A 10620-nucleotide genomic window follows, 5' to 3' on the forward strand; every position below is an offset into this window, starting at 1 on the left:
GGTTGGACAATTATGGTAATCCGGTTCTTGATTAGAACAGAATGCAAGAAAAAGGGAGAAAGATAAGAGAGAGAGAGAGAATTGTAAGGAAAGAGCTTTGTATTATTCTCGATATCCCCCCATCCACATACCAGCAGGCTTTATATAGAGCCTCCCTTCTAACTAACATAACAACAAAGGAAAGGTCTATTGTACAATTAGCTACTCTCCTAACCAATTAACCACCCAACCTCCTAACCACTTAACCTCCCCAGCTAATTGCTAAGACAAGTGGTTATCTTCCTAGCAAAATACTTGTTTACCCTTAGGGTCATGACAATCCCCTCCCCTTCAAACAATTCTTGTTCTCGAGAATTAAAGTAGTCCAGTAGCCCTTGGAAATTGCTTCAGCAAATCGGGAAGGTACTCCCAAGTGGTGTGATCTGGATATAGATGGGACCATTGCACCAAAACCTAAGTTAGGGGTAACGATCCTTGGTACACAACACATTTCTCCACAATAGCACAGGGTTCTATCACCTCTTCCACTTCTTTTGCTACAGGTGGTGGCAAATCTTGGCTAGTAGAAGCAGTAGGCTCTTTAAATCTCTTAAGTAATGAGACATGGAAAACAGGATGGGTGTTCACTCTCTCTAGAAGCTGCAACTTATAAGCAACTTTGCCCACCTTGGCCACGATGGAATATGGCCCAAAGTATTTGGGACTAAGTTTAAGTTGGGATTGGTGTATAGGGGTGTTGTAAGAAGTTTAAGTTGGGATTGGTGTATAGGGGTGTTGTAAGAACCCTCTGACCTATAGGTAAACCTTGTCCCCAACGTTGAATGACCTATCACTCCTTTTCTTATCAGCTACTTGCTTCATACGGTTCTGGGCTATGGCTAATTCCCTCTTAAGAACTGTCAACATTTGCTGCCTTTATCGTAAGTAGTGCCCCACCGCAGCCATAGTAGGTGAGGATTCAGAAATAGCAGGAATAAGTGAAGGCTTATACCCAAACATGGCCTCAAAAGGACTCCTCTTAATAGCACTATGGTAGCTGGAATTATACCACCACTGTGCTAAGGACAGCCACTTGCTCTACCTCTTAGGAGTGGTGAAACACATACACCTTAGGTATGCCTCAAGACACTGATTGACCCTCTTGGTTTGGCCATCTGTTTGTGGGTGATATGTAATGGACATATACAATCCCATCCCCAACTTCCAGAATAATTCTTGCCAAAAGACACTTGTAAAAATTTTACCTCTGTCTGAAACAATGGACCTAGGTACTCCAAACCTAATGCAGATGCTTTGTCAAGGTGTCACGAGAAGGGGTCAAGTGCAACCATCTCTCCCTTGGTACCGAACTAGTACCAAGAAGTAGCAGCAAGCTATGACAAAGGGCCATGGACTAAGGAACTGATGGAGCAGTTTAGTATTGACAGCAACAGTAAGCAGGGATACAGCTACACCCAGTGTTCTAAAAATCGACCTAGGCAGCCGCCTAGGCGCCGGTGAGGCGCTAGGCGGCCCCTCTAGGCGCCGGCCCAATTAATCAGGCGGCGGCGAAGCCTAGGCAGCCCAGGCGACGCCTAATTTTTGTGTTTAAATTTTACCTTTCGTCGATTCCGAAGCCTCTTTTACTTCTCTCAGCCGTCACCTTCTCAGACTCCTCTCAACCCTCACCCTCTCATACTCCTCTCAACCCAAGGCCGTCACTGCCTCAACGCCGCTGGTACCTCCTCGCTGCCTCAAGCTCCATCGCGACCTCCTAACCGCCTCTACGCCGTCAAGCTCCATCCTTGCTGCAGCGTCCTCGCTGCGTCAATGCCGCCGCCGCCGCTGTCAAGCTCCTTCCGCTTCCGACCCCCCCTCTCTCTCTCTCTTGCTCACACGTGCTGGCGCTATTGGATCTCTCTCTCTCTCGTGCTGTTGGGGTTAGTATTAGGGTTTATTATGTTATTTAAATTTTTTTATTTATAGGTTAGATATATATACATATTGTTATTTATATGTTAAATATATTAGATATATATATTTCTCTATTTCTATTTATATGTAGATATATATATATATTTTTTATTTATATGTTATTTTAGATATATATATTTTCATGCCACTTTTAACTATGATTTAATTAAAAATAACATTAAGTTACATCATAAAATTGAAAAATATAAGAAAAATCAACAGTTTTTCTAAGCCTGCCTAGGCACCCTAGGTGCTAGGCCCCAACCTGGCGCCCGACTAGCGCCTAGCGCGTTTTAGAACACTGCCTACACCAATGGGCTAATTAGATATCAAGGAAAGTTGGTGATTGGGGATTGTGAGGCCCTGAAGGATAAAGTACTACAGACCATGCATGATTCACCCCTTAGGGGACATTCTGGGATTCAGAACACCTACCGGAAGGTGAAGCAGGTGTTCTATTGGCCTAGCTTGAAGAAATCGGTGATGGAGTTTGTTTTGAGGTGCGACACATGCAAGAGGTGCAAGCATGAGTCCATGGCACGACTTGGACTTCTCCAATCCCTTGGCGTCCCAGACCAAGCATAGGCCAACATCACCATGGATTTTATAAAGGGCTTACCCAGGTCAAAAGGGAAGAATTGTGTCCTAGTGGTTGTTGATAGACTGACCAAGTTCAGCCATTTCCTCAGCTTGTCTCACCCCTTCACAGCTCAAGAGGTGGCCAAGCTTTTCCTGGACAATGTGGTAAAATTGCATGGAGTGCACCAAACAATGATGTCCAATAGGACAAGGTGTTCACGAGCTTGTTTTGACAAGAGCTCTTGAAGTCTGTAGGCTCTAAACTCCACATATCCACTGCTAGAGATGGGAAATGGGCGGGCCGAGCCGGGCCGGCCCACATCCCGCTTGGCCCACCAATTTGGTGGGCCGGGCCGAATTTGGCCCACGAGGGAGATGGGTCGGGCCAAGGAAATGGAAACTTGGGTCCGACACGGCCCTGTGGCCCTTAATAAATGGGCCAAAGTGGGTCGGGCCGGGCCATGGGCCTGCTGGGTCGGCCCGTGGCCCTGCTGGGCAGGACCAACCCGTGGGCCTGGCCATTTGGGCTAGCTCGTGAGCCATTTATTTTTAATTTTTTTATATATAATTTTTTAAATATATTTTTTTATTTTTTCCCAAATGTAACTAATATTTTTTAAAATATGTTTATTAATGTTTACTTATAATTTTGATGTTTGTAAAATTATGATGTTTACAATAAACATTATGTTTACAAAAATTACACTAAAATTATGTTTACAAACATTACAATAAAATTATGTTTACAAGAAACATAATTTTTAATTATTATGTTTATAATTATTAAATACAAACACAATTTTTTAAATATTTTTTTATTTTTTGGTGGGCCGAGCCGGGCCATTTCAGCGGGCCAGTTGATGGGCCGGCCCACATGCTATTTTGGTGGGCCGAGCCATGGGCCACATATTGCTGGCCCGGCACGGCCCTCATTTTGCTAGGTGGGTCGGGCCGGACCGGCCCATTTCCCATCTCTATCCACTGCCTATCACCCAGAGATCAATGGGCAATCTAAGAGAGTAAACCAGTGCCTATAGACATTTGTGGTGTTTTTGCTTTATGCAACCTAAGGGATGGCATAAATGGTTATCCTTAGCCCAGTGGTGGTACAACTCTAACCACCACCGTTCTATTAACATAACCCCTTTCAAAGCGTTGTATGGGTACAAGCCTAACATCCTACCAACTATCAAGGAGCCAACATCAGTGACAACCATGGATGCCTATTTGCAACATAGGTAGCAGACTCTACAAGTTCTGAAAACGAGTTGGCCAAGGCCCAAAACAGGATGAAGCAATGGGCAGACAAGAAGAGGAGTGAAAGGAAGCTCGAGGAAAGGAGGAGGTGTACCTCAAGCTCAACCAACCCCATTTGAAGTCCCTCTCCAAGCATTTGGTTACCAAACTCAACCCAAAGTTCTATGGCCCTTACCCAATCATCGACAGAGTGGGACAAGTAGCTTACAAGCTGCAACTACCTAAAGGGACACAAATCCATCATGTGTTCCATGTGTCCCTCCTAAAGAAGTCGTCAGGAACCCAGGCAGTCAATCGAGCTCTTCCACCCTTCCACGGAGAAGAAGAACCCCCAGCCACGCCAATAGTCATTCTTGACAAAAGGGTGACCTATCAACAAGGAATTCCCCTAATCCAAGTGCTAGTGCAGTGGTCAACACTGCACCACGACAATAACACTTGGGAGTATTTGTCGGATCTCCTCCAACAGTTCCCTAGTGCAGCTAGTTTGCTCTCCATTCTTGGGAACAAGAATTAGCTTAAGGAGGGGGGAATTGTCGTGTACCTAAGGGATATAACAGTAATAAGGGGGAAAGTAGAGCTATAAGGGCTATAAATTGTAAGGTAGTTGAGCATTTAAATTTGAATTCGAGAGTGGCAACCGTTTTTGGAGCCAGCTTCCCGCGAGTGTTGGACGAGTATAAAAACTCGATCCCAGCTCACTTGTGAGGCATCGAATACAATTGAATTGCCTTTTCTCAAACTTTCCTCTCTCTCTCTCCTTCCTCTCAATTCTTCCCCAATTTCTCAAAATTCCCCTTCCCTCTCCTACTTTTTCAGCTAAGTTCTCCTCTAAATATAGGAGAATTCTCCTTGACAGATCAAGGATTCAATAGTGATATAAGACTAAAGATGCATGATGGCTCATGTAGAACACTGTCAGTAGTCAGGCACGTTCCAAAATTAAAGAGAAATTTAATTTCTCTTGGTGAAATTGACAAGAATAGCTATAACTTAAGGGTGAAGGTGGAGTCTTGAGAGTTTCTAGAGGGTCCCTGATATGTATGAGAGCCATGCTACAAAATGGTATATACATTTTGCAAGCCACCACTTTAAGTGGGGAAGCTGTAATGGCAGGAAACAAAGTTCACATGCAAGCTAGATTGTGGCATCTAAGGATGTCACACATTAGTGAACAAGGGCTAAAAGAGCTGGCAAAACAAGGCATCCTAGGTTAAGGTTAGGCTGCAGGACTCGATAAATGTAAGTCCTGAATTTATGGCAAAGCTGCCAAAGTCAAATTTAGTAAGAAGGCTATTCACTCCTCCAAGACACCATTAGATTACATACAGTCAAATCTTTAGGGGCCATCTCAAACCCTAACTCATGAAGGCTCTAGATATTTCCTTTTTATCATTAATGATTATTCAAGAATAGTATGGGTGTATGTCTTAAAGTCAAAGGATAATACATTTGAGGCCTTTAAGACATGGAAGATTATGGTAGAAAACCAAAAAGGGAGAACCATTAAAACCATTAGGACCGATAATGGCTTAAAATTTTGCAATAAGGAATTTGCTCAAATGTGTAATGAGAGTGGGATAGTGAGACATTTAATTGCCCTAGGAAATCCAAAACAAAATGGTTTGACTAAGAGAATGAATAGGACTCTATTAGAAAGAGTGAGTTGCATGCTATTCCACGCAAATTTACCTAAGTCATTTTGGGGGGAAGCAGTGTCAACTGCAGCACATATGATCAATAGATCCCCATCTACTACAATTGAGTTTAAAACATCCTATGAAAAATGAACTAGTCACAAGCTAGACCTAGATCACCTTAGAGTATGTGGTTGCTTAGCCTATGCTCATGTGAAGCAAGGCAAGCTGGAACCTAGGGTAAAGAAGTGTTTGTTTATAGGTTATCCCACTGATGTAAAAGGTTATAAACTATGGAACCTAGAAACTAAAGGGCCAAGAACCATTGTTACAAGGGATGTGATATTTGATGAAGGGTCTACGATAAAGGGGGTTAATGCAGTTGACCATCCAGACTTAAAAGAAAACCTAAGTCAATAGATGTTGAGGTTCAAGGTGTAATTCTTGAAAATGACTTAGAAACTTCTCATGAACTGGATTCTGCTCATCAAAAAGAGACTGAGGAGGAGAGTGACAGTGACTCCAATGCAGGTGACTAGCCCGATACCCAAAGGTATAATGTGGCTAGGGATAAGCAAAGAAGGAGTTATAGACCACCACTTAGATATGGATTTTCAAACCTTGTTTCTTATGCACTAACAAGTGCATCAGAAGTTATAGGGGAAGAACCAGTGTCATTCAAAGAAGCAATGAAATCAAATGAATCCCAAAAGTGGATAGATGCCATGAAGTCCGAAATTGAGTCCTTGAGAAAGAATCAGACTTGAGCGCTGATTGATAGGCCTCAAGGATAGCAAATTGTTGGTTGTAAATGGCTATATAAGATAAAAGAAGAGGCTGGAAGTAATCCCAAACCTAGGTATAAGACTAGGTTGGTGGCTAGAGGGTTCACTCAAGTCCCGGATATAGATTTCAATGAGGTATTCTCACCAGTTGTGAGACATACCTCCATCCGAGTGCTACTTGCCATGACAGCGCACCTAAACCTAAATCTAGAACAAATGGATGTAACCACAGCATTTCTTCATGGTGACTTAGATGAAAGGATCTTAATGGAACAACCTAAAGGTTTTGAATCTAAAGGAAAGGTGGAGCAGGTATGTTTACTTAGGAAATCGCTTTATGAACTTAAGCAATCCCCAAAACAATGGTATAGGAAGTGTCAACTCTCAGATCTGAGACTTGGACAATTTTGAGAGGATCAAAGATTAGAGAGGAAAAGGAGGGAGAATTTGAAGTAGAGATGGAGAAAGAAAGAGAGGGAAAGAATTTTGAGAGGGAAAGAACCGAATGCTCTTCATTGATAGTTCCCATCCTCTTGTACAACGCCTTTTATAGGCTATCACCCTCGGTTTGTTAGTATAACCGACTAGGTACAATTGTCTAAGCGGTAACCGCCAATCACATCCTTCTATCTATTTATTACAGCTATAGCTATGCTTCTATATGCTTATTACAACTATGCCCTTAGGCTGCCCGTAGGCTCATGACAGGAAGTTTGATACGGTTATGTTAAAATAGGGATATGCTAGAAGTTCATATGATTGATGTGTATATTTCAAACATGTTTCAGCTAGTATTTCGGTTTATCTACTCCTTTATGTGGATGACATGCTGATAGTAAGTCAATCTGATAAGGAAATTCAGCAATTAAAGCTGAAGTTAAAATCAAAGTTTGAAATGAAGGAGTTAGGGGAAGCTAGGAAAATACTAGGGATTGAAATCACTAGAAATAAAGAACAAAGGAAGTTGTACCTATCTCAGAAATCCTACCTAGAGAAACTTATTAGGAAGTTCGGTATGGCAAATTCAAAGGCTGTTGTAAGTGTGCCATTTGCCCAACACTTTAAGTTATCCTCGGATCAATCACCTAAGGATGAGGAAAGTTCTAAGGAGATGAGTGTCAGACCCTTCTCTAGTGTTGTGGGCAGCCTAATGTACAGAATGGTGTGCTCAAAACCTGATTTGGCTCGTGCAATGAGTGTTGTGAGTAGATTTATGGCAAATCCAACTAAAGCACACTGGAATGCTATTAAATGGGTATTTAGGTATCGAAAGGAATCTAGTGGCATGGTTTTGTCTTATGGTGGAGCTAAAATAGGAGAAACAGCAAGTATTATAGATTATTCAAATGCTGATTATGCAACTGATCTGGATAAGAGAAGGTCCACAACCAGTTATGTTTTCAAGTTATGGAACTCCACAGTCAGTTGGAAAGCAAGCCTCCAACATGTGGTGGCTTTATCACCAATTGAGGCAGAATACATAGCTATTTCGAAGGCTATTAAGGAAGTTATATGGCTAAAAGGATTGTTTAGTGAGCTCCAGTGGATGCCACTTTGATGTGTGATAGTCAAAATGCCATACACTTGTCCAAGAACCAAGCACACTATGAAAGGACTAAGTATATTGATGTTCGTAATCATTTTATCAGGGAAATATTAGATAAAATTGATAAAAGTTGCAGGTGATGAGAATACTGAGATATATTCACAAAGGCAATCCCTATGGCAAAGCTGAAGCACTATTTGGAGCTACTTCAAGTAGTCCAAGATACTTAAACAGAAGATTAAGACAGGTGTTGAAGAGGGCAGGTATCTATTTTGATGAAGACTAATGTTATACAAATGGTGGAGAATCTGTTAGAGTTTGCCTAAGATTAGTCTTATGGCTTGGAAGAATATAAAAGACAGAAGAGAATAAGCCGTTGAAGACCAGGTTTCTAGGAGTAGTTAGGCGTTTGTAACGGTAACTACCAAATAAGATAACAATCAATTAGTTAGGTATTTTCTCCTTGTAACTCCCGCCTCTATGATCTATAAATAGAGGGTCGGGGTGAGTCTTTTATTCTCTAGTTTTTTTTTTTCATTGTATCTTGTAATTGTGTATTGCTAGAAAGAAAAGCCTTAGTCTTTGTAATCTCAGTGAGGATAGCTCGGTCATAGAGCTGTAAGTGCAGTGCATTGTATCATTCCTATTGTTTCAAAATAGTGGAAGCTATAAGCCCTCTGATTAGTTTGGATGTAGGATTCACCAGTTCAAAGGTGATCCAAACCAGGATAAATCCGGTGTTCCTTGTGTGTTGTTGTTGTTTTATGTTCTTAGTCTTGTTATGTCTTTACCGTGACTGTTCAGTGTCTTTCTTGAGTGTTGAGTGTGAGTGTGTGACATGAGTTTGTTTAACAGACCTTGGAATAACTCAACCGCTTTCCACTTTGCATAATAGATCTTAAGGTTCTTAACTATAAGCATAACTAGCTAAATTTGATAAGCACATGTTGTAGATCTAAGAAAGATTATATTTACAAACAAACAGTCCTAAAACTCATCCTTAAAATGCCGAACCTCATCACACTTCATTTTTTTTTTTTTTCTGTAAATAATCACACTTCAATTTTTACTACTTCAAAAATATAACCAGTCAAATAAATTAAAGCCTTCTTAACGCCCCAAAAAACTAAGCTCTCTCTACAGAATCCGCAGACAAACCAACAGAGATTTTAATTAAAATTAACAGTGTAATCTAAATTTCCCGCAATACTCAACCCTCTACATTAACTACTGAGTTCAATTCGCAGAACCCACATCAGATCACATCCAACCATCCTAAAAAACTAAGAAGTCTTCTAAACATTTAAAGATTTTAGAAAAATCCTAATAAACCTAAACAATTTAAAAAATTAACAGGAAAAAAAAAAACGAAAGAAGAACGGCTCAGGGTTCTATGCTTGTGCATTACCGGTGCCAATCGAGGCCAAGGACGGCGGTGGCGAAGCGGACGCAGAGAGCTTCAAAGAGGAGAGCAGCGAGCATGAAGATCATGGCGGCGACGAAGGGAATGGCGGAGCGGAGCTCGGCGGACCAGTGCCTGTAGAAGGGAACCCGGGAGACGGCAACGAGGGCTAGCACGGTCCAGAGCGCCGGCTGGAGCCGCTCGTGCCACGACGGCGACAGGTGGCGCAGGTAGTCCACGCCGACGTAGGCCATAGCGGCGAAGCCCAGACCGCCGCCCCGCCCCGCCTTCAAGATCGCCCCCGGCGACGGCGGTGACGGCGACCACCTCATTTAGATGCGAAGTGAGAGTCAAAACTATTCCTCACTTTCTGATTATATATCATTTTCTTTTTCTTTTTCTTTTTTTTTCTTTTTCTTTTCTATTTTTTATTGTGTAATATTATTATATTCAGTTTAATTATTTTTTAGATTATTGGCACTCGTGTTTAGGCCTAGTTTGGCTAAGCCTTTTTTTAACAACGTTTAAGCTAGGTAGTGTTTAAATTGTGTAATAGCGTTTAATGTGGGTAGCAGTTAAACTGATAACGTGTTTAAATAAATATGCTTTTAACCTATTAATGTAAAGTTATGTGTTTGGTTTGTAAAAGCTGATAAGTTGTTAGAACTTGACAAAAAGACTAAAATAAACATGACATTGAATAATGCAAATAAAATTCAAAAAATACAATTTAAAAAAAAATAAATTGATGTCTAGCTAAAATACTTACAATTAATAAATTATAAAAAAAATTAAATATATATTATTACATATGTTATGTCAAACTAAATATATATTATTACATATTATATATATACACATATATACACAGTGAAGAAGAAAGCCGACAATGGAGAAGCAGATGGGCGACGGCGCAGAAGACGATCGCGAGAGGAGGCGATGCGACGGCGCTGGTCGACTTGCGGCAGCGAATCTAGAAGCAGAGGCGGCGATGGCGGTAACGGGACTGAGGCAACTTGCGGCGGCCGAACTGGGCTTGCGATGGCAGGTGAAGGAGTCGGCTTGCGGCGGCCAATCTGGGCGACGGCGACTATAGGAGGAGCTGGAGGCGATGGCGACGGGCGACAGTGGCGGTGTGGGAAATTCGTTGCTGAGGGTTGAAGAAGAAGGATATGGGTTCGAATTTGATGATTTGGTTGAGGATAGATTGGTAATTTTCATGGTCAAAGCAGCTTTTTCTCCACCAGCGATTTGCAAAAGCTGAGAAGGATGAGCTTTTGAAAAAGCTATTCAAATAGCGTTTAAGCTATTTAGGTTTACCAAACACTTAATTTAAAAAGCTGGACAGCAGAAAAGCTATACTAATAGCTTATAAGCGGTCAAATCGCTTTGCCAAACGGACCCTTAGTAAATATTAACTTTATGTAAGTGTAGATTTATATCTTTTGGTAGCCCGTTATA

General features: G+C 41.5%; 1 protein-coding gene across 1 annotated transcript in view; it reads right to left on the minus strand.

Annotated features, from left to right (window-relative positions):
• The window catches only part of LOC127799612 (protein PHLOEM UNLOADING MODULATOR), a 31305-nt gene extending 21797 nt beyond the window's left edge, over positions 1 to 9508 (minus strand). The window contains exon 1 of the mRNA XM_052333810.1: positions 9166 to 9508. Coding sequence (XP_052189770.1) covers positions 9166 to 9491 — 326 coding nt within the window. The 5' untranslated portion in view covers positions 9492 to 9508. The remainder of the gene's footprint in view (positions 1 to 9165) is intronic.
• Positions 9509 to 10620: the final 1112 nt, after the last annotated feature.

Source organism: Diospyros lotus, chromosome 4 (genome assembly GCF_014633365.1).
Source record: "Diospyros lotus cultivar Yz01 chromosome 4, ASM1463336v1, whole genome shotgun sequence".
Lineage (NCBI taxonomy): Eukaryota > Viridiplantae > Streptophyta > Magnoliopsida > Ericales > Ebenaceae > Diospyros > Diospyros lotus.